The following is a 24,839-nucleotide window of genomic DNA, read 5'->3' as shown; positions in this document are numbered from 1 at the left end:
ATCGCTGGCAAAACAGTTAGCAGAACTGTGTTTTTACTTATGCAACAGAAAGCTGGAGGAAGATTTGTGCAGATTCCTTAATGTGTGTTACAGGAACCACATGCTGCACTGATCATAATAAGGAAATCAGTTTAACAATGCATTACAAAATGCCATTGCCTGAAACTCAGTTGTGTGATTGTAAATGGTACTGTGTGTGTACTGATAACCTGTGATCAATGATGACGCTGATTCTAATTTTAATGTGTTCAGATTTAATGTGAAGCTAATGTGTATGTTTTTTTTTTTTTTTTAGTTTTTTCAGTGTTCTTGTGTGTTTTTGGTCCTTAATTTCCTTTTCTTTCCTTGTTGTCTTGTAGGTGGCATTGATGGGTTTAGATATTGTTAGTGCATTCGTAGACAGACTGTCAGAACGCTTCAAAGGTTACTTGGGAACTGGTAAGTCATCTTTCTTAATCCTTCAAACCTGAATGCTTAGTCTCCTCACAAAACTACATTACTAGTTTGTACTTAATGGATGAAAGTCTTATTTTCTCAATGTCCCTCCAACTGAAACTCATTTTACAGGCAAATTGCCTTTATACAATGACATTAAAAAGCAGTTAATACCATGCTGGTATTATACATGTATCTTGTAAGTGTAAGTTTGTTTCTGTACAGTATATGGAGACAGAGGATTCTCTTCTCTTCCCCCAGCCTGTCCTGTTTATTTCTGATTTGCCCTTTCACTGTGACTCGGGAGCTGTTTCCAGCCATGGCTGCAACACTCTTGCTCCAGGTTTTATTGCTAGAGGGTTATTTGAAATCGGAGCCGGGGGGATGATGATTCGCAGAGTTCTTGGGAGCTCTCCAGCCGCATTCATGGATTGCATTTGCTTTGTTCCTGAAATCAAAGCAATTTGCATTAAAACAAAATCGACACAATTGAATGTAGAGGGTCTTCGTGAATATTTTTTTTTTCTGTCTGCATGTAATTAAAGAGCACTATTCATATGATTAGACCAGCACCTGGATCTATTCGGTTTATTTAATGCTCCATGGCTGCAGTCAATGGTTACCAATGATAAAGTGAACGTGGAAGCCTATTTTAATTGCACATCTCTTATCTCTCTCTTCTCCCTCTTATAGGTTGAAAGGTTTGTGAGAAAATTCAATGTTTCCTTACTTATCTGAACATTGCCAGATTGTCGTGTCTTAAAGTATTGTGCAATCGATCCTGTGCCCACTGGGATTACACATCAGTGCTGTAGTCTCAGAGGCTGACCAATTAAACGTGTTGAGGCTCCAACACATGACCGTGGGTGTGGCTAGGGATCGAAGTCGGTGGTCATGCTCAAGCCAGCCGAGCCTGCTCCCATTAGTGGCGGAGAACAGAAGCACAATTCCTTCTGTCCTTGAAGCGTTGACTTTCCGATTGGAGAAGACGTTTTAATGGAGATATTATTTCCAGTAAGCCGCACATTGACATGAATCATCCCGTGTCTGTCTGTGTTCCTCCCGTTCCCCTGTCACCTGGTTACTGTTACAGTCCCGGCCACACATTGATTCTGAAACTAAAGATGGTTCATCAAAACATGACACTAAATATGTAATTGCATTATTCACCATTCTCGGATTAACATTGAAAACACGAGGATCATTGTGTATTCCCAGTCATTTGGAAAGTTGCCTTTATTAAAGCAGCGTTTAATAGCTTTCTGATCTATTTTTGCTGCTTAGGCTGACATTTTCAGTGTTCAGGGATTAAGTTTCCTTAATCGCGTGTCGGCATGGGACAGACACTTAAATGAAGCAAAGCATAAGATAGCTTTACATCTGTACTACTGCCTGCTGGACACCCTGTCTTATTATAAAAGAGGAAGGGAAGGTGAAGTGACGAGGCGAAGGACTGGGAGAGACTATAATTAGCATCTGTTTGTTACCCGTCCAGAGTTTGCATCTGTCTGTTTGATTCAGAGTACTGTCAGACCGGGGCGTGCTTCAGGAAGTGCTGAAAATCACCATAGAAATCACTGGCGTAACAAACAAACATCACTCCTGCACACTGCCAAAGAAATGGCTGGCTTTAATCTAGAAATATTTCAAACAGAGCAAGCACAGTTCGTGTTATTGTGTTTTGTGCATGCACAGGTGGAAAATTGCATTGCCTGGGGCATGTGCACCAAAATTACAGTGCAGTTGTTCTGTTTTGTTCTTGGTCTTTTAAAAGCCAGGTCTCGTCAAAAGAGTAGCCACAATCTTGAATTATTTAGTTCTCTGAACAACCCTGTTTGATAAATGTGTGTTAATGTTTGATGTGACTGAAACTAGTTGGAGAGTTCATCCGGTCTCCCTACTGTATTCAATGTAGTACATTTTAAGTGTACTGAATGGTAAAGGAAGATGAGCCCAACCCTTTCCAAATAATTATAACCAGAAAAATAAAAGAAGCGAAACTGTATTTTAAACTGAAAATGTCCTTGCCCACAACTTCCCAAAAAAATACCAGTAAGTTAAGGGAGCAGGAGCTGCTAAACAACTATTAAACAACATGCTCTGTCACCTTTAGTTCTACTCTCTTCGTGACACTACGGACAACTCTAGGCGTGCTCTCTGAGGTGCTGCTAGTTAATCGCACCATATTAAACGTCAAAATGGCTTATTAGAGAGAGATTCTAAAAATGAGGAACAAATACCAGGCAAGCATCCATCACAACACGAGGGGCTGCCAAACACAGGAACAGAAAGGGAGAAGGGCAACAGCAGAGCTTGGTTGTATCGGGGTCCTCCTTGATTGTCACGGGTTCAGTTCCAGCTCCAGTCCTTAAGTAGCAGGGAAAACCTGTGAATTTAAGTGCTTTAAAAAAACAAGAATGAATGTATTTAGTGATAATATTAACATGTTTTAAATGTACACTTTGTAAATATTAATTTTCTTCAGAGCTGGCAGATATTTCCTGCTTTCATTTGATTATAATTTGTACCTTTTTTAAAAAAAATTGGCAATTGGCAGTTGCTATGAAAGGCAATCAGTTATTGTTTATGGACATTTGTACTCCAAACGTTCCCACATCAGCATTATGCAACAGCAAGGAAGGGTAACTGTCTGTGCCTTGTAATGTATGTCTGAGAATGACCTAATCTAATCGCATTCCAGACAGTCTTGAATGTAACTTCCAGTACGCAGTGAAACCTAGGTGTGCCACAGTACTAACACGACAAGATTGGATTGTTGAGACGTTTCTTTCCATCTGTGTTGAAATTTCAATCCTGAAAGAGCCCTGTTCACCAGCATTCACCATCTTTTTAAACATTTCAAATGACTTAAACGGAATTACTTGTGTGAAATCAAGGCAGCTCTCGCATGACCATTTGATTAACTTGAGGTTGTGAGTTGCAGGCTTTTGCGTGGGATTTTGATTTTTTTAACGCATCCTCCCCTTCTCCACGCGTGTAGCTGTGTTAAAAGGCCACATTGTGCTCATATCCAAGGCAACAGGCTATTGTTGTAGCAACCGTCCCAGGCAGCACAGTCCCCCACGCTGGCCGGCTGGCCCTGCATTCCTCTCTGAACACATCAGTGCGTCTGAGGCGGAGCACGAGGCCCGAGAACATTGCTGCACTCAGACACCCTCCTCTCATTACCACCACCCCCTCCACCGCTGTTTTGAGCTCTCCTTTGCTGTGCAGAGCTGGTGGAGCTCCGGTGCTGCAGGTTGTAACCCCCCCCTCCTACAACCATACCCCTTAAATAGCTGTGTCTGCAGGATTTATTCATATCTTCTGCTATTACTGTCAAGTCATCAAGCTCCTGGTGATGCACAGACTGGTGTAATTGCTAGTCAAGTGCAGAAGCATTTTTCTAAAATTCAATTATAGTACAAGGTTGGCATAACTCGTTTGCAACTTGTTTCATTCAGCCTGTGTAAGGTTAATTATATCTCTGGCCAAGTAGACCTTGGGCTATTCTGGCCCATTACAGGGCCTTCCTACAGTGTGTGTGACAGCCCAGCACCTTGGCGTGCTTCACCAAACTCTTTATATGATTGAAGGTGGTTTATATTCCAGCCTGCATGCTCGCCTTGCCCTTGGTTTTGCATATTTAGCTCACCAGCTTCAGTATGATTTGAAGGACATGAGGGGAACCTCCTGCAGCGCCTTCCTGTCCCCCCGTCTCTCACTTGGGTATTGATCAAGCAGCCTCTCCAGCTCCCTTGGAATAATATCCTAGAGGAAAGGCTTTGAAGCACAGCCGTTCTGATGAAACTGCCTGGCAACATTTTAACCCGTTGAGAGAGATCTAGAAAGGACTGAAATTGTTTTGTGCCTTTCCACTTGCATCCTAATGAGCTCTGCAGTTCTTCATGGTGTTCCTTAACTGCAGGAGTTCTCGATGTTTGAAAAGGGTCCAGTTTGATTTTTGTTTATTTGCTCAAGTGGAAATTACAGCATTAGTGCCCACGGGAATCTCCACTAGGTGTCACTATACATTGTTACACGAAGGGACAATTTCGTTGTATTTATTGAATGGGTTTAAAAGTCATGCATAATTGTTGGTAAGATCTTTTTGTTTACTTGAAATTGTTTCAGTACCTGTAAGGTCCAGTTAAAATTGAGTGTTTAACATTATTTTTTTATATTAAAAAAAAAAACACTTCAATGTGTATTCATAGCCGGTATAAGAGAGATTAAAGGTGAATCAAAGCTGTCTGTTTCTGCTGGGACTATTTCTGACTATTTCTGTCTGCCCATTGGGTCCTGTTCCAGCACAGTGATTGGTACTGACCTTGAAACTTGTCCTGAGGCTGGGTTTACTAAAAGCACAGTTAATTAATATTTTATTTACTGCTGGAATGCACATTGCATGAAAGTAACATTCTCTGTGCATTTCTTACAGCTGGTTAATTCAAACATCTAGGGTTATTTATATCCAGCAGTCTTATTGTTTTCCACTACAGTTCAGCTGAATTCCTGACACATTAGGTCTTTCGCTCTGTGTGCATTCCTCTATAGACAGAGGTATCATTCACACGTTTTAACATCTCTCTACTTTAAGGGCCTTTAAGGAAGAAGGTGGTGCCCCTAAACGTGGTGTTGCAGTGACCAGTACGGGGCAGTGCCCCCTGCAGACCAGTACATTGTAGTAGCCAGCCATGCAGATAGAGGGCACTGTGGTATGCCAGAGATCCTAATACTGATTTGAAAGATAGTCCTGTCTGTTCTGTGGCAGCAGGAGCAGACCAAGATGTCATGACTAATCCTACTGCATCGTAATGGCAATGCAGCCTCCCTGAGTCCCTGTCTGTATGGATTAATGATCAACACTCAATTCTTGAACTGTCACTTGCCGTAATGTCATCGGAGCAGTAAAGAAAGGCTGCCTTTGTCCATGCTCAAAGTACAACACTTGTGTATATAATGGTTTATTTAACAAGTGCATTATTGTGGAAGGCTTCAGAGTTCCAAATTACTGCCAAATGGAAGCATATACAAACGTTTTTTTTTTTTTTTTTTTTTTTTTTTTTTTTCTTGCTCTCCCTACCCCAGTTGTTCCTGCCCTGGTAGACAGATTAGGCGATTCCAAAGACCAAGTTCGCGAGCAGTCGCAGAACCTCATTCTCAAGCTGATGGACCAGGCTGCTCCTGTGATGGTGAGTGCTATGGGGCGTCCTGTGAGAGCTGAACTGGATATGTGTGGGGCAGGGCCTGCTGGTGCTGAGCACTGGCTGCTCAGACACTCTGTCTATGGCTGATTGAGACGGGTGGTGGTGTAAGTTATGGGAAGGGACCCCGCTGCTGGTGACTCTGCAGCTCATTACCAAATCAGGTAGTCATCATGGCTCTGTTTAGTGACCTTCAGAGATGGCATCTTCTTGCTGATGCCAAGCTAAACAGCACCTCCTTATTCCCAATGGAAAAAAATGACACAGTATTTTTCACATTTCGTTGCTCAGAAATATATTTTCTATATGCATGTTTGCATGAGTCATTTATTGCTTCTCACTCAACTTCTGCTCCAGAATAAAGATACAAAAAAAAGGAATAATTATTACTTAGACATGTTCTTTACCAGCTTTAGTTTTTTTGTAAGCTATTTTTCATTCTAACAATTAACTAGAGCTGTATTCATTAAAAAAAAAAAAAAAAAAAAAAGAATCTTCAAATTGAGTTCTACCCAAATGTTTATTTTTATTTCCTTATTTTTTAACAGATGTGTGTCCTGATTACTGATATTTCTGCCAGTTCTTGACTCTTCGTACTACTGCACAAGTTCTAATATTTGTTTCCCCTTTATTTCTCCAGTATGTTTGGGAACGATTATTTCCGGGCTTTAAGCACAAAAACTTCCGGAGTCGAGAAGGATTGTGTCTTTGTCTCATGGCTTCGTTAAACACGTAAGTATATCGTTCTGAAGGAGTGCTGCTGTGAGCTGGGCTAGCCAGTATAGTTTTATAGGGAAATACATGCATCATTCATCAGAAATGATAATGATTACATCATTCAGATGTTTTTATATTTGATCGCTATAAATTTGGTCCGCAAGGTATAATTTACCTAAAATTGACTGTACAGTGCCCAGACCACCTGGCACAGCTGTGCTTTGACAGTAACATAGACTATAAGCACAGGGCTGTGCTTTTTTGCTAGTGGTGCATTGCTATGCTCATTTGGATATATCAGCAAAGCTCCTGCTTCCAAGTTATATGCAATTTAATGAATAGGTAGTCCCATCTTTGTCGTTTTTATTAACTAGACTTCCATTATTATGTAGAGATCCCCTATGTCATTGGTTGTGTGGTCTGCAGTCAGATCCCCATCAAGGCACCCTCAGGACCAAATGAGGCAAATCTTGTGAACAGGAAATAATTTCACAGCATTAATGTATAGGTGCTTATGTTATGACGTTATCACTTACATTAAATTTGAAATTAGCTAAAATTCAGCAACTGATGCACATAATTCAGCATTTTAATGACAATAAAACAATGCCTGTGCTAGACAGTAGGGTATCAGACTTTGGATAATACTGCACATCATACCTTGACCTCAGTTATTTCCATATGATCTGTGACTCCACCTGCCTCATTTCAAATATTGAAGCCAAGTGTTCAGACTCTATCCATGACTAAAGAATTTTCAGTCTACATTATTCCAGAGAATAGAGGAAGGTATCTCTTATCCCTTAAATCTTATTTGTCAGGAAAAAAAATGCTTAAATATTTGTTTTTTGAAGTGACCTAATGGTGTTCATCTCATTGGTCATTATGATGAGATAATTTGTTAATTTGGCTACAAAGGTGAAGAAACCAACCATATCAGACAGATTAATTAGAGCAACATAATATTACAGTATTATGTATTTTTTTTAAAAGGACAATGTCAAAATATGACAAACCTATCAGAGTGCTAATCATTCTGGTGCAGCAAACTCTCAGTCCATGTTATAATCAGTTACTACAAGTATGCCAATTTCAGTTAGAAGTGTTTAATTATTATATTGTGGTAAATGCATACAAATGATATATTTAAAAGTGATTTTTGCCATGCTTCCTTGCTTGTGGACTTGGCAGCAGCAGCCGTGTTGCATTTAGCTGTGAAAATCATCAGTTTCAGTGCTCCGCAATCCTTCCTTGTGAGGCAGCACAAGCACACGCACATATCCGGATCTCTTAATTTGGAATAGAGTTAATGAGATAATTTTACACTCTATTCGCAGTCTAGGACCCGAGATCTGATCTGAGGACCCTGATTTTAAATTATGAGGTTAACTGAATCTGGCTAACTTCTGATTAGCCCAGATTCGTTAAACGAACTACGAGGAACAAGAACAACTACACAACTAAAAGGCTTTTCCTTAAAAACCTGGTTAGCTGTTTATTGCCCTGCATGTACAAGGGTCTGGCTTAGCTCTGCTCTGCAGTGTCATTGCAGAAATATCTCCAGTTTAAGCAGATTTAAAGAAAATGAAGGCATGCAGTAGGTGGACTGCTGCCTTCAGTCATGAAAAATGTGGCAGCTAAACACAGTTTCTGCTTGGAATGTAGGAGCCCTGGAATTAAAAATGTGATAAAATAGCACTGTTTCCCTCCCCTGGTTCAACACTGACCCTGCCTACATCAACATCAGCTGAGGTCTTGAAGGATTTCCAGTACAGCAGCCTCTGGATCATGGATCGGACTTAATCCTGAGAACATTTATCTAGAGAGCGTATCTCTATCTAGAATCTGTCTGATCTTGATTTGTACCTCTCTCCACCAGGGCCTCCTCTCTTTACTTTCATCCTTTTACCTGTTCTGTGTGCCCTCCACAAGAGTAAATTGGTTTGGTGTAAAAAGACTGCATGATAAACTGCATTAGCCATCCATCTAGACAATCATATAATGCTGTAGTGCTGCTGTTGGCAAAAGTGAGTCAAGGCATTACAAGCGTTTCCTCTTGTCTCTTAACTTATTTGGCCTCAATGTATTGTCCTCCATCTGGTGTGTAAAAAGTATTTGTTTCTGTGTTCTTCAGGTTTGGGGCTCAGCCGTTTAGTCTAAGCAAAGTTGTTCCTTTCCTCTGCACTCTGACGGGGGACTCAAACGCTCAGGTAAGTCACTAGTCGGGAACAGGGTTTTATTTTTTATGTGTAGTGATTCCTCCACCATGTAGCTTGACCTGTCAAAATATAAGTTTGTGTATCAATTTGCAAGTGCACTTAAATCATTGTATCAGTTTGGATACTGGAGAAATTACATCCATTTAACTTTTTATGCTTGAATTTTTGTAAGATGTAATTTACATATTACATGCCCATGTCTTTAAAATGCACATTATGCAGTTACTGTAGTCTAAATATCATTGTGATTAGTATTTTTCCTAAATCACTCAAAACTATAAAACAAACATCAATAGGTTAGGCTACCTGTACCATTTGATGCCCAAACCACATCCTGTAGCCTGACACTAAAATTTGACACTAGGCCCATACGATTCTGACTAAATGCAGTCTCTTCACAGAATGTATTCAATGCATCATTCCTAAAGCTGAACCTCCAGTGTCTTTCCTGCAATTAAAGGCAATCCTGTTGCACACTTTAATATGAATGCCCCCCACTGACCCACCAACACATGAATAAGTAAGAATAGAGCAGTTTTTGGAAATGTTTTGGCAAATGGATAAAGGCAGTCTATGGAAAACCCCCTGCAGGGCTGTTCTGCTTGTGTATAATCTGGAATAATTCTTACCCCTTCAATTACTGCCGCCTACTCGGTAGTGCCAGCAAAGGCGAACGTGGGTGAATCATCTAGATGCATTTCTCAAAGTGAATGTGATGTTTGCTGGTCTTGTTATCCTCTGCTTTTGTGTTAATTGACGCTGGGGGGACATGATGAAATCCATCGTTATTCATGGGAGGTGCACTGTGCACTCCATACAGCATGTGTCTTTCAGAGGTGACCTTCTGTATAGTACCCACAATGGAGAAACACTGCCTGCACTCAAATTTGGGGAGCCAGTAAACTGTGCAACATCAGTTACTGAAATTGTCTCCCCTCCCTCACACTGCTCTCCATTTGTAAGTGCTGCTGGACCATAAAAAAAAAAAAAAAAAAAACATACTCACTGTGAACTGACCTGGCTAAGCCTCTTGAAATCCTCTTTGCCTTGTTTAAAATATAATAATCCTTCAGTAAATTATATATATTTTGAATGTAATTACCCAGAAGATCAAAAGGATGACAAGAAAATGTTTTAAGGGTAGCGAACTGCAAAAATCGGAAAGTGTTTCTGTCATGGAGTATGTTTCTGTTTCAGAGAAAGCTTATGTTGTCTGGCTTCTGGCCACAGAAAACATGGACATGTCTTCAATTACTTTTAAATGTATTTTTTAAATTGTTTTTGGGCAAGTTATTTCCAGAGAAACCATGATTTCTATGTTATCTGACCCTGGTTAATAAAGCCTGAATGTCCTGACAGGTTCTCAGGTGAGAAATGAAGTGATGACAGCTATTTTATTAACCGCAGTCACGCTGTTGAGTGTTGGAATGTTGTATTTCTAACCTCAGGAGGAACTTTATATTATTCAATTCTTTGCAGGTTCGTGAGACTGCAATCATGGCGATAGTGGAAGTATATCGACACGTAGGTGAGAGAGTCCGAGCTGATCTCGGCAAGAGGGGACTCCCAGCAGCACGGTATGTTAAAGCCAGATTAGGAAGCTGGTGCACACATTACTCACCTCTGCTTCACTTCTGTTACTTGCATTTACATCAGAGTCTTGGGTTTGAGTCCGTTAGGGTCTGTGAAATCACTTGGGTTTGTTTTGTGTTTTTTTGCCATGGTAACATTGTTTAGACTATGCACTTTACATCACTTTACATCCAGCACAACACTAAGCTGTCAGATATGGTGTTTGTGTTTGCTGCATTTTGTGCCTGGTGTTTTCTCGCGTGTTCATTGTGATGTCTTTTGAAGTTCTTATGTTACGTTGGTCCAGTTACCTTTTTTGAATCCTCGTAAGCTGCTTATAAGTGACGCTACTTCAAGGACGGTATAAGGAATGGTGTTTTTCCAGGGCCTGGCTATACCCTTTACTTAATGTTAGTTATCAATGCTTTAAGCTGATTCTGTCATTTTCTGTGGATTGTACTCCAAGAGTATGAACAGGACTTTAAGACTCAAAGCTAAGAATAGAAAGGAATCTCAAGAAGCACTCAAATTATATCTCTCCGCATTCCACAGTAAAAATAAGATGTTTGTCATATACTTCATGTATAAATTGACTCCGTGAAGTGCTCTGTGGCATTTTGAAGTGTGCTGTATGAAACTGAATTATTGAGTCCCAGGGACACCTGAAGTCTCAAGGTTTATTGAGAAAAGTGGCAGCTTTAAGTCCTGCAATGGACTGCGGAAGCTGGGCTTGGCTTTGGGGTGGCAGTGCCATGTGCTGCCTGAGCTAATCTGGAGAGGGACAGCATGCAGCAGCAGGGCCCTACAGGGAAGTGCTGACGTCTGTGAAGGACCATGAGTGTATTGTGCAAGAAAACAGACCGGGCATTATTCTCCTGGGACAACACTGAATTCTCCATCTCTCCAGCCTGAGGGGGGGGCAGTGGAGGTGGGGCTCAGGGCTGGAGAAGGGGAGCAGTTTCCCCTGGCTCAGATGTAAAGCCTGGTCTTTAAGACATGTCTGATTCCTATGCATGGGATGCATACTGGTTGAAGGTTTTGAGGTACTAAGCAAGTTTATTTAAAATAAATAATTTGGATCTATGCAAAATTAACTCAGTCCTCAGCTCGGCTCTCGTAACACGTCAGTTAACTGGCTGGCTGCTCTAAACTGTCCTGTATAATTCACCAGTCCGGCTTTTCGCAACACTGGAGTGATGCAGGAAACCATGCATACATTGGCTTGCTGGGGTCACACTACACGATTTCTACAATCTGTCACGATTTTGAGATTGGTGGGCAGCTCACACTTAAAAACTGCTTTTCACTGAATTTCTTTTGCATTGTGAAGGATTGCACACTACATGATTGCTTAAGTACAGGGGACACTGATCTGAAATCCTTAGTCGTGCGGAGCTCTGTCACAGCCTCGGAAAAACGCTTGATCCATCCACAGAAAATGTAAACAAACATGGATCTGGACATTTACATTTATTTTTCCTGTTATTTTTTTTTCTTCAATCAGTTCAACCCTCATTGGCTGCTGCCAGTCTCCATGTGAGGCTGATCACGTCACCCTACATGATCCGTGCCGATCGAGTTAAACATGTTTAATCAAATCGTTGGAGCTCCAACTAGCTTACGATTGGATCAGAGGGAAAGCGATTGCATCGTGCACCGTCTCACAATACATGTTCATCAGTAGTGGGGACGCACCCTGACCGAGCTGCTTGTCATCATGATCAGTGCAGATTTGTCGGGATGGCCAAATCAGACAAAAAATCATGTGTTGTGACCTTCACTTAAGGGTGTGTGAGGAGGGGGGGATACATAATGCTGGCCCTCTCAGGAATCACGTTGGGGGAGGGGATATTATTATCTGGCCCATTGGTTCACGTCATCCTTTGAAACCGGCCCACAGTGAAAAATAATTGGGGACCCCTGGTCTACTATGACCATTAAAGTGGAACATGGTTCAGTGCAAGACTATAGCGGCTGTCCTGGGGTGTCCGTTGTGACACAAGGTTGTGTGAGAATTTGAGTTCTACTCTGACAGTGATTCCCAACCGGTGTGCCATCAAGCATGAACCAAGTGTGCCACAGGATTTTTCACAAACGTTTTTCAAAATTTTCATCACTGTTTCTTTGAAGAAGAAGAAAAAAAGCTGTATTTGAATACTCTTTATCTTTCAGCTTGTCACTGATTAAATATTGGCATATCTTTAAGGACTTGAGAAAATATGTACAACAATCTCCTTAGAGCTCCCAATTAAGAAGCAATAGGAATACGTTAAAAGAATAATGAATTTCAGGTAATCTTGTGTCCCAAATAAATCAAACCTGTTCAAACCAGCCTGGGATTTGCTCTATTTTTTCATCAAAGAGCTATTTATCTGGAAAGCTTTGTTTCATTTTGAAAGCTGTAAACCCAGATGTGTCACATAGGCACCTTACTCCCCTCTCAACATTTTCAGCTGAAGATGATTAATGTCTTGATAATATAAAATTTATTCTAAAACTGTTTGTATTAAGTTTCTAGTCAATTATTGTTAAAATCATATCATTTGTCTAATTTTACTTTCTTTTCAGGGGAGTATATGAGAATATCCTTGTGCTTTCATATGGATCATTTACAATTAATGTTGTGCTCTCTTTCAAACAATATATCCTGTGTTCAATAACGAAAACAAATTAGTCCTCTCTATTTTCAACTTTCCTCAGTTTTATTTTAAATGAGTAACCTTGCTATTTTTGCTCATTAGCTCTGTAAATAGTAATACATTCTGTCCACAAGAGGGTGTACTCAAGTGTTTGTTTTTCTTCTATGCCGTGAAAATTTGATTGACCTTGCTTGAATTTACATTATGTAACCTAATAAACTGCTATAAAAAGCTGTGAGGCTCAGAGCAGCACGCAGTTAGGGAAGGCAGGCTGTGTCTGTGCCAGGAGAGGCATCGGGCGAGCTGACACTTGTGCTGTCTCAGCCGGAGGAAGGCAGGAGTCAGCTGACAGGCCGTGTTACTAATCGATACAAACAGAGCAGCACGACCAACAAGCGTGACAGAGAGGGGGTGGATACGTAGGGAAAGGAGGAGGTGAAGGCACCACTCGGAGGAACACCAGAAATGAGCTACTCTCACAGGATGACGGATGACTTGCTCTTCCTCCCTTGTGAGATTTTACATTGTTGTTGTTGTGGATTGTTTTTCTCTTCCCTTGGTGTAAAGAGCAGGGATCAGTGTTACTGATCATGATGTCATACATAGTCTGTAGGCTGCTTGGCTGTAGCATGGTTTTAATTGGTGGCTGCAGTAACCTGTATCTTACAAGCAGCATGAAATAACTATCAATGGCAGCTGGAAGCAGTAGTGGGTTTCTGACGGATTTCTATATTGGATGTCGTACATCACTCTTTGATGCTTAGGCTTCGTTTTAGATGTGATTGGAGTATGCATTGGAGTAGGACACTTGGAATTGTTTGCGCTTCTGAATGTAAAAATGCAATTAATCGAGTGTTGGAGGCAAGGTCTGTCAGCTTTCTTTTTTTATGTATGTTTTCCGATGATTTGATTGTTCTTTGTTTTATTCTGGTACTATACACAACCCTATTTTAAAGTGATTTTTTTCTCTTCTCTATAAGATGGAAATATATAATAGTGTAGCAAGACAAACTGGTCACTCGCTTAGATTGTTTGATGCCATTTCCTGATCAGTAGTACATACAAAGGGCACACATGGGTGAAGGAAGTTTAAACCTGACAGTCGAAAGGTGCCATAGACTTTTAATTTTAACAGTTGACAGTGGCAAATTGTAAGTTCGTATTCAATGTCTTTTCACTCTCAAAAGCAGTAGGTTAGCAGCTGGTAATTTCATTTCTGAAAGATTTTAATAGCACTAAATTGTTTATGGTCAACTGTTCAGTTTGGTTAATTAAGCACTGCAGTCTGTCATTTTGAAATAGACAGATGTATATAGTGTAATTATTTAAAACAATGCAGTTCAGTTTAGGGTGAATAATCCTCGGACCAAACACATAAGGTTTGATGCCAGATATGACCATGCTCATTAATGTTGCATCTCATTAATGTTGTACTTAAAAAATAAATAAAAACACAAACAATCTCAACATTACCCTTTCAAATAGGGATTATAGAAATTGATACCAATGAGACTGGAAAATCAGTGACCAGTTTCTGATGTTCATCGTTTTACTTTGGTTCAGTAGTCTCCACATTAAGTTTGTGAATGTATGTATATTACAATCTGAATTAAAGCTGGTTTGTCTTCACCCCATTCTGTTCATTTTCAGGTTGCAAGTGATATTTACGAAGTTTGATGAAGCACTGAACTCTGGCAATATGGCTTTAAGCCTCAGTCACGGTAAGTAATTAATGTCCTTTTTGCATATTATATGGGCAGGACGTGGGCCAAAACTAAGGCTGTGGTCTTAATTATAAGCTTTACAGTATAGAAAGAACAAAGTCATTTTTGTAACTCAATCATTTTTCTCTACGCTGTTAAGTATTTTGTGGTGTATTTTGAGCACACTGTTCATTTCTCACACTCTGAAAAATGCTTGTTTCTTATTGTATTTTAAACTGAAGCCATCTCTCTATACAATGGTAGCTCCTATGGGTGAGCTAGGGGCAGAAAGCTCATTCAGTGAATGCAACAAATGAAACGTATAGCGGTTTGGTCTTTCGATCTTCAGTCAAGACTGTTGTCCTGATACTAAACAACATTCGTGGCTTAGGAAGAAAGTTTGGTGTGTGTGTATACATATAAAACTCTGAATATTCTTGTGGTTTTTATTTTGAAATCTCTTATTTTAACCCATTAGTTCAGAATTGTAAATTAATGATTATTGTCTTTCCTTCACATTTCTAATTTTGTTTTGGTGATTTATGGTTTGCCATCTTCTGAATCTGCCAGCTTAGGGCCTAAACTGAGTGATGCACAAACTACTGTGCACCAGGAGAATACAATCTGGCCAGGGCAGCCCGCCTCACTGCTTTTCATTTCCCTTCTCTGTGAAAAAATTGCCTTCATTAGGTTCACAAGCGGGGAGTGAGGGTGGTCTACTCGTGTCTCTCCTGAGTGACAGGAAGCAGTGAGGTGGAATCAGTTAAGTTTATTCTCCATTTTGAGAAGGGGGATGTCAGTGCACCCTACATTTATTTGGGAAAGGGCTACTGTCTTTAGCTTGGTTTCAGAAATGCACCATTTGTGTTGCTGGTGATGTTCAGTCTGTGAACAAGATGTGAGATTCAGGGCATGCACAGGTGAAAGAACAAGATGCCTCAGGGGCTTTTATGGAGAATGCGATTTATTTTTATAGTGTGTTTCCCATGATCCTTCAGTTTGATTTATAGTCCATTGGACGGTCCACACCAGTGGTTGTAGAGGCAAGGCATCTGAATTCTGTGGAGCGGTCACCTACTTATTACAGTACTTATTGATGTTTTTTTGCCGTTATTGCAAGGTTAATCAGATGGACTTAGTCAGCTCATTGGGGGTTACCGTGGCGGAGCCTGACCTCCCAAAGTCAGGATGGCGGATGCATTTCAGAAATGCATAGGTTTTCGCTGACTATCACGACCGTTTTGAAAAAGGATCCTTGCAAGTTATTCAGGATAGGATTTTATTTTTTTTGCTCAATTAAGGTAATGTGAGCTCCGTGATGTCTTGCATTATTGCCATCTTGCCCTTTTTGCTCTGTGCCTACATACATACACACATTGCATCCAGTCTGTATTACAGTCTTACAGCATGTCACAGTGGTGCTTGCACTGAGCTGCATCTTTCTGCAGGATGTTCTCCACTGGGACCGGTCACAAAAGCGGTTTGGTCCCACGCTGGCCCAAGAGTAGCATTTCTAAGTTATGGTGGTTTGGGCAAGGAATCTTGATGCAGTCTGGGAATATTTATCATTCTTGGGAAGGTTTTATACAGTGAAAGGTAGGCTTTCCTGTCAAAATGTTTTCTATGATATCATCTCAAAAGGAGAGCACTGAAAGCACACTAACATTCTTGACAGATAAGCTTGTTCAAGGTTGTCTGCTCTCGTGGTGTTTGGAAAACAATCAAGAGAAATCCGCCTGCCAGATAGATTTTCAGGCACTCTGAGTCTCAGATCATTTGTAATTGAGTGACAGGAGATGTGCAGGTCTGTGAATGAATGTAGCTGACAGGCGGTTAATTATGCATATGTCCATTCAGGCACGGTCTGTGTTATTGTTGGTGCGTATGATGTTTGGTTTAACCCTCTGAGCAATGGATCAGAGTAAAACTGGCAAAGAAGGCTATTCCCAGATCTCTGTAATGGTCCAATATCTTCCTTAGATCAACAGTCTCCTTGCACAGTGGAGCCATCTAAGAATGTTTTTATTTTGCAGTTCATTTGTATACTTTCAGTCAGTTGATTCTGTCTTTTACATTTGAAATGATCCAGAGAAAATGTAAACAATGAAGATTGCATATTCGAAGGTTTGTGAAGGAGCAGTCTTTAGGTTCCCCTTCAGGAGTATTTAAAGAAATGTTATGGACATGTTATTCTTGCACAGATAGAGACTCCAGGAAGATTCTGAGATACAGTGCCTCCATCGTGGGATGCCAGATGACGATTTGTGACCTAAATACATTTTCTTTCTCCAAAGCTTTCTTAGCATAAGCAAACTGATTTTTCAAGCATTGATGTTAAACTCATTTGAACATGAACAAGAGCAGCCGAACTGAAATAATGAAACATTAGTCGAGTGATGCCCCCGAGGCCAGTGGAGAAGCCCACTTCTCAGCCCCTTAGTAAAGAAAATCACAAATGCTTGAAAAATCTTTGTCATATTTATTCATGCGAGTGTGAGTCCTGACGGTTGGGAAAGGCGGTTCAGATATTGTGTATCAAAACATTAAGTTAGAAACAATACAATTAAAATAGAATGTTTCATTGACAACAAATAGTTGTTTCCATATAACAAATACTCCATAAAAGGCACACAAATAGATTAAATGTACAGTCCGAACGCAGCTCTGGAACTCTCTGCTACTTTACAAACCCCATTTCTATTATTTTTAAAGGTTACATTGCATTTAATCATAAACTATAACAATGGTAAGAGAGAGATGCTAACCTTTGCTACATTGCAATATGTCAATTGAAATGGAATGGAATTTTATTAATTTGACGATTCACTATGTTAACCCTGGCCACACTGTAAAGATTTGTCTGGCGTTTCCATTTCCATGTGTTTCTTGAACCACTTTCCACTGGCCATAAATGTGTTCGCTTTTATTTGGACTGCTAGTTGCTTTGACAGTAGGCTGCTCACTATGTGTGAGCAGGCATTTGAATTGTTCATTTTCTCTTGAATGTCAGCCAGGTTATGGGCATGTCGCTGCCAGTTTACCTTTGAAGGATTGTAACTGCCTTTCCTGTTTGAATTCCTCCCTCACATCAGGTTAGTTGACCTGTACAGACCAAGTGTGTATATTTATCAATACATGCATTTCATATTAGTAAGATTTACGAGCAGGCTCTGAAACGGTGCCACCAGTGTTGCTGCTTGGCCAGAGAGAGGCCATGGAAATAATCCTGTGGTGACGTTACTCAGGCCCATAAACCTTCCCCCCACCGATTTCAATTTCCTCACTTGCCGTCAGTCGGAAGGTCCTTCGGTTTGATTTAATGTAGCTGTTCTCCCCCACCCGCACTCTCCCACCCTTTTCTTCATTCTTGGGTCGTGTTCCAGAGTGGAGAGGCTCAGTTTCTGATCCATAACAAAAAGCCTTGTGCAGAAGCAGAGCACCTGTGCGGCGAGTCAGATTTGTGTTGCTGTCTCCGTTTGAACCAGTAAATAAATCTGACAGCCTCCCCTAGACAGAGCCGCCATTGATAGGAGCTTGACGTGATCTGTTTACTGTAACAGAGCAGGCCTGGGAGCAGTGTATTTAAAGATGCAGCTTCAAACGCGACTGGTGCACATGCTTTACTGTCTTTCTTCCCCGCAAATGATTTTTAGTTTTTTTTTTCCTTCTTGTGCCTTCTTGAAATGAGGTTTGGCAAGGTTCGGGAGAAGTGCACACGTCTTTCTTAATATGCAAATTGCCCCAGATCCATTAAGTCGCATGACTCATTCTAGATTGGAGCTGGGGGGAGGGGGATGGTAATCTTCTGGGAATACAGACCTGTAATTTGCCAACCACATGGTAAATGTTTTGATGATGGCATTAGAAGAGTGTTAAAAGCACCAGTCAGTGTCATTGCTAAAATTGTTTTTCTAACACAGAATAAATCTAGACTTGCAAGCTGGGGAGATGGTAAAGGACAGTGAGTACGAAACCCAGGTCAGATGCACACAAAACGTACAAGACGCGCATTAAGAGGTGGTGGGGCAGGTGGGTGTGGACAGAGCCCCCCCTGAGTGATGCAGCAGCGTCTTGGTGACAGCTTGAGCCCAAGTGATTGAAATTGCCTGGGATCAGAGGAGGGAGGGGGAAGAACTGAGGAAGTGAGATGGAGGGAGGAGGGGAGGTTTGTTTTGTTTTTTTTTCCCCCTCCGCTTGCGCTGGGACTCTTATTTTGAAGCGCTGGAGCAGCTGTTGGCTTTTGCAGCAGAGAGCTGCAGATCCGCCTGGGTCACACAGAGCTCTGGCTGTCTTGGCGCAGCTCTGGTGAGAGTGGCGCAGGCACCCGTACTCATTCAGGCCCCGGCTGTCCTTCCAGCTACAGCTTTATTCCACAGGCTGTGCTGATCAACCTGCACTTTGCGGCTATGGCAGTGGGTGATGATGGAGACGGTGAGTTTCTTTGCAATTCCCCTCCCAGTGCTTGTAAGGGAGGGAAAAGGAGATGGAGCACTTCTGTGTTTGCTAGCTCTTAGGCATGGAAAGCTTAATGGTTTTGGTTTGTTTTCTCCTTGTCCTCCCATCTCCCCTCTCTTTTCCCCTCTTCTCGGTGTCTGAGAATGTATTTTTAGAAGCTGTTTTGCCTAGAAGTGGCGGGTGGACTGTTACTCTGCTGTATCTGTTACTGCACACTAATGCACTGGCTGCATGGCTTGAAGTTGTGTCGGCTGATAGTGACGGGAATATTGACTGTGTCCAGGCTGTCAAACTTGGCATGTCAACAGACTCGGGATATCTGTTTATCTTGGTAACCGTCAATGAAATGAAGTGCAGCCAGAAGCATGTGGATAATTTCCTTTGTTCAAAATGACAAGTTATACTAGTCTACTTATACCGTTTTTAATCAAGTCTCCCCGTTTTACTTTAATTAAATTAGACTGTCCTTGGATAGGGCATCTTTTCTCATGATTACAAGGGGAGACGGTTGGAAGTAAGAAATGCTGCCCTGTGCTTGCCTGCCATTTGGCGACCTGGATGGGAAAACCTTCCTGAATTCCTGCATGCTGAAGGATAGTCTTGGTTAAATAATGTGGATAAAGATACATCAATAAATCCCTTTTTAGATTTTAAACTGTACAATTCAGTGTAACATGCCTCTATTACTATTCAATGTTTCCTTTTTTTATTGAGTAGTCCTAGGCTGTACTATATGTTTTGTAGTATTGTGACCTAGAATAACTGGACCCATCACATTCCCGGCCCTGTTGCAGTAATGAATGATGTAATGTACATATGACAGGTCTGGCACTGAGGGCATTCGATTTGTGGTTTTGAAAAACTTTGTTGTGCCGATTTTAGTTTTGAGGATTTTCCTGTCCTGTATAATTAGGGTTTTGGATAACAAAGCTCTTTGTTTTAAAACTTCAGGCTCAAGACTGCAGTGAAGCTAGAAGCTAGAAATGCAAATAAAGAAACTTAGGGGGGGGGACAGTGAAAGTCATGATATGTAGAGAGGATAAGTGTTTATTGCAGAGCAGCCACTCATTAGCAAAGCAACAGGACTCCCCTTTACTGTGTGTGTGTATGTGTGTGGGTGGGGTAGCTTTAGGCTGTGTGTTACAGCTTTGTCCATTAATGCCCAAAGCAATCGGCAAACTTACAGCATTTTAATTTAGAATCTGCCTATTGGAATAGTGCTGCCAGCTGCTTCCGTTGAGCAGGCTGCATGTACTTGTTGAAGAAAAGGCTCAGGGATGATGTGTATTAAAGCATCTTGTAACTAAATTAAAATTGTCCTTGGTATCCAGGTTTGAACACTGCTTGTCCAGTCCTTGACCTCTGTTCTTCATGTTTACAGAGCCAGCCTTTTGTTTTGCTCTGCATTTACCCCAGACTGAGTTTTCCAAGTCCTTCTGTGATTGAGTAATGCATCACAATCCAGTGCATATAGGATTAAATAGTCTTTCCACTTTCAGAAAAGCAAGTACATTGAATCCAGTGGTCTGAGTGACATCATAAACTGTGAGAGAGTTTGAGCGGAGTTACATGCTCTGCCTGGCCACAAGTTTGTGTTGCCATAGTGATAACTTTCTCTCTCAATACAGTCTTTCATTGTAATGCTGCTCAAGTCTGAGCTATAGCTAGTCCAAAACTGCAGCTAATACACTGGACTCTGCAAAGACCTGAACAGTTCAAGGATCAGTAGTGACTTCCAACACAATATGATATAAATGTTACAAGTAGCAGTTCCAGAGGAAGGATTCGTTTTGGCTAGGCATGCAGGTGTTGAATCTGGGATATAAAAGGGTACAGGAGTGAAAAAGCAACAGACATGGTTAGCTATAGTGTGACAAAGTAGTGTTTCCTTAAATGTCTGCATGTTCATCTGAAAGCCCTTATGCTAATGAATACTGTGACCAGTGTTTTTTATTTTAGTATATATTCAAACTGGTCTATGAATACTTTCAAACCTCCTTCCTCTTTGTTCTTTTAAAATGTTTCATGTATGTTGATTGAAATTTACATTTCGTTTAGTCTTCATTCCATGCAAAGTGGTATAGAAATAGTCTAGTTGTCAGCTTCATATTGTTGCTCCTTGCAGTGAATTATACTATAACACAGAAACTTGACTTCTGAACCGTCCAATATATTCATTTTGCTGATCTTGGTATAACAAGCTTCCTAACTGTCATGAAATCATAATTCAAATGTGTAAGGAAGGCTGTGGACCTGCACTAGAAAGAATGGCAGGGTCTGCTCTGTTGTAGATACTTTGAGGGCTTTTGAATCAGCCAGTCATACAAAGGTCAGATCGAGTGTAAAGGACCTGTGCTCTGAACAAAGGCTGTGCTGCCATGGTGTAATTCCTTGTAATTTGTTTGTTTGAATAGCTTTTATAGTTTTCTAATTAACCCATTAAATAACGAGAATAGCACTATTCATCTATATAAATTTCTGCCCAAAGATGTTCCTTCAATCTCAATTACCTGGATGTGGTACCTCTCATTTCTCCACAGTACAGGCTGTGATCTAGTTTGCTGCTAGATAACCCTGTCAGTGGTTCTGTGTACAATCTCTGGAATCAAAATAAATAGATTCTTGTCTTACAGAGACTGAAACACTGAGCTGAAATGTGGAACTGCTTTAGATTACTTGCAAGGATCACTAGACATGATCTAAAGTTGAACATTGAACGTCACACTGAGTTAAGGATGGTACAGTGCTCTAAATGTACACTTCACCCTGTTCATCCTTCACTTGTTAGTTATCCTGCTGGATTATTTCCTCTTTGCTTTGCATGTTTATTATTAGAAATGCACACCACAAACTATTATGCAACCCAAATGGCAGTTAACGAAAAAGACAGTGAACTTTCAGCCTGGTTTGAGGTTTCTTACAGCAGTTTCATATTAAGAGCAGATTGTAAACTTGGCTGATTTATTTGTAAAGTAGATTGGGTTAAGTCTAAATTTGTATGATGTGCCAACTGCAGTTATTATACTAATTTCAGATGGCGGATGCACATTAGTCTCTCTCAGGAAGCAAAAGCAGAGGTCTTTGCTTCATCGTGGAGTTGTCTGAATGGTGAGGCAAGCCGACTGCTGTACATAGTAAACATGGGGATTACAATTTTTCCTTCACCCTGTTATTCGTAAAAAAATTCTCTATGAAGATGTTTTAGGATGTAGGTCTGTATTGATGTATATGTAAATGTATATATTCCCCCCCCCTCCGTGAATCCTCCCCCCTTTGAGATCGCATTATTTTCCAGGTCTGTTGGTTTTCAAACTGATTGCTCTCTGCTGGCTCCCTTCCACAGATTTTTCCCTTCTGGGATTTAATTGAACTGTGAGAAATCTGGTCCAGAAACGAGCTGCTTGTATCTCGCTGTCGATGATGGAATTGGATTCCACTAATTGTTCCTGATGATTGATGGAGCTAGGGGAGCGTTCCTTTTATTTCTTTACTTATTTATATTTAATTATGTATCACCTATTTCCCCAACACACACGCACACAGTGTCTCATGTGAGTTAATTCTGTGGTCCAATCACAGTGCTAGCTTTGTGCAGGATGTCCCCTCTGTGCAGTGATGGAGTAGTGTATGGGTCTTCCCTGGGGAGTTCCCTCTCACAGCTGCCCCTCTCCCACAGTGTAGTAGCCTATAGAAGCAGCCCAATCAGGGGGAAGCTTCACCCAAGCTGTGAAAGAATAGAAACTTTACCCTCGTTGTTCTCTTATGTAATGTCATGTCCTAATGCAATGTGCCTGTTACTGTGTCTGTAAGGTTACTGGGGGGTTGGGGGTGCAGCGCAACATCACTGTCCTATTTTATTTTTCCTTTCATTTTGAATACAATGTCTTCACACAGAAAGTGCACACAGCATTCATCAGCAATGTTTGTGTATGGGAAGAGGTTTTTGAAAATTGGTTTTGGAGGTATTCTTGGAACACACACACAGCTTGAATAGTGTCATCTTATGTCATGTCACTTTTCTCATGAAATGTCTTCAGACTAAAACTGTGGAAAGCATTTTTTGAGGCATTACAGCAAAATCTGTTCCTGTAACCTCTAAGGTCTCAAGCTTGGGCTTAGAATAGTGTCTTCTGGGGGCCGTTTGAGTGACTTGTGTAGAAGTAATAACAGAAGCATGAACTTTTCCTCTGTGACTGAGCGGTGCTGCGTGGAAGCTGGCCTTGATTCCCCTGCTGGAATTAGGCTGAGCCGCTCAGTTCTGGAGAGGATTATGTATTTCTCTCATCCCCCCCTGGTAAATAGATTAGGGTGGTAAGAATTGGAGAAAACAAATGTTACCGCAGCCCCCACAGCTTCATTTTGGACATCGGGTCATTCGCATTACTTATTTTAAGCAGCTGTTCTTGCTGTGACAACAATAGCGAAGGGCTACTGGATCCCAAACTTCAGAGAGCTGACTAATGCTGAATTTGAACAGAGATGAGTGGACTGGACTGGACTGAAATTAAAGGATAACGCTGCGGAAAAACTTACTTTTTACAGTTCCCCAGCCTCCATGGCGAATGTTTTCGTCACCATGCTTGTTGTTACAGTCATGTCTTGGTTATTTTGATTAGCCTGTAACTGCTATAGTAGTAATTTATTTTGAAACATTAAAATGTCTAGCAGTTTGTACATTAGATGTTAAAAATGTAATAGTTAGAATGTTCAGTCGGAAGGGGGGGTCAGGGATGCAGGGGAGGTCTCGCAGTTTGAGCTGTTGCTGGGGGCAACTGCCTCATTTCTCCCATTTCTTCTGTATTGAATACATTCAATTATGCTGCCACATAATCCCCAACAAACCTAATTAAGCACTTAAATATTGTCCATGAAGCTCTTCTATGAATATTCTGTTCAGGCTCTGCCTTCTCAGCAAGAAAACCTCGTCGACATACGCAGGCACAGAAATGATATACTCCAGCCCTCACTCGGTTCCAAAAAAATCCGAATTCATTATCGTGGAAGGATGTGCGGAAGCCTTTTGTGCCCTTTGACATACGTTTTGGATAATAACTAAAAATGACAATGATATTAATAATAGATGTGTGTTCTATATTTTGTGGAATTGTAATTGAAGTTTACTGCAAATATTCCCTTTTCATTAGGAATTCTGTGGAGAATCAGATTTGCGTACAAAAGACTATCTGTGAAAATGTAATGTTAATCTGGTAATCTCTTGGGTGGCATTATTAGATTTGATGGCTGCATATCCACAGCATATGAGAAATGAGACTGAGTGGGACCCCCCAGTGACATTGAGCTGTCATTCTAATGGAACCGTAACACAGAGGTTTGCAAAGCACTGAAATGGCATGACCACTGCATACAGTTTGAACTTGTTTGAACTGTGTTTTTGTTTTAAAGGAGGTTTGTATTTATTTTTTAAATAGGGCCAGTTGGCTAAATTGCTGATACAATTTTGCTCGCTGGCAACCAGACTTCTCCAGAATTAATTAATGGCAGGATAGAAGTGGAGTAGTATTTATATTAAGCCTAGCAAGTGAAAAGGTGTTGTGGGAAATGTATTATACACTTACATGGTCTTCTTTTCACCAAGACAGGAAGGTTTCTTGTGTATTGTTTGATGGGATGCAGAATGCCCCTCCCCCATAGTGCCAGAGAGTGCCATGCTGGTTTTTGTGTTCTGGGCAGATGCAGAGTCTGAAGCCAGCCTCATTTCTTCCAGGCAACAAACGCCCTCTACGGAACCAGTCGGCTGATAGCCCTGTCAAACCCACAGTCTTCGGGACAATGCAATCCTCAGTGCTGAGCCCAAGCTCCCAGCAGGCCGCAGTGCAGTGTGGTGTCTATGTGCAGCCAAGTTTGCATAACAATCCGCTTGGGCTAGTGCAC

General features: G+C 41.0%; 1 protein-coding gene across 26 annotated transcripts in view; it reads left to right on the top strand.

Annotated features, from left to right (window-relative positions):
- The window catches only part of clasp2 (cytoplasmic linker associated protein 2), a 96,614-nt gene that overhangs the window by 11,089 nt on the left and 60,686 nt on the right, over nucleotides 1-24,839 (top strand). For 24 of the 26 annotated variants that reach the window (XM_066690811.1, XM_066690831.1, XM_066690803.1 and 21 more), the window contains exons 2-7: nucleotides 360-438; nucleotides 5,527-5,630; nucleotides 6,283-6,374; nucleotides 8,494-8,569; nucleotides 10,058-10,155; nucleotides 14,440-14,510. In XM_066690811.1, the coding sequence (XP_066546908.1) occupies nucleotides 360-438; nucleotides 5,527-5,630; nucleotides 6,283-6,374; nucleotides 8,494-8,569; nucleotides 10,058-10,155; nucleotides 14,440-14,510 (520 nt within the window). Of the gene's footprint in view, nucleotides 1-359; nucleotides 439-5,526; nucleotides 5,631-6,282; nucleotides 6,375-8,493; nucleotides 8,570-10,057; nucleotides 10,156-13,123; nucleotides 13,301-14,439; nucleotides 14,511-18,723; nucleotides 18,924-24,839 lie in introns of those variants that run through there. The other 2 variants (XM_066690822.1, XM_066690821.1) reach the window with 2 other exon arrangements.

This window comes from Amia ocellicauda, chromosome 18 (assembly GCF_036373705.1).
Source record: "Amia ocellicauda isolate fAmiCal2 chromosome 18, fAmiCal2.hap1, whole genome shotgun sequence".
NCBI lineage: Eukaryota > Metazoa > Chordata > Actinopteri > Amiiformes > Amiidae > Amia > Amia ocellicauda.
The sequence above is the reverse complement of the archived record's forward strand: the minus strand, read 5'-3'. Positions and strand labels throughout refer to the sequence as shown.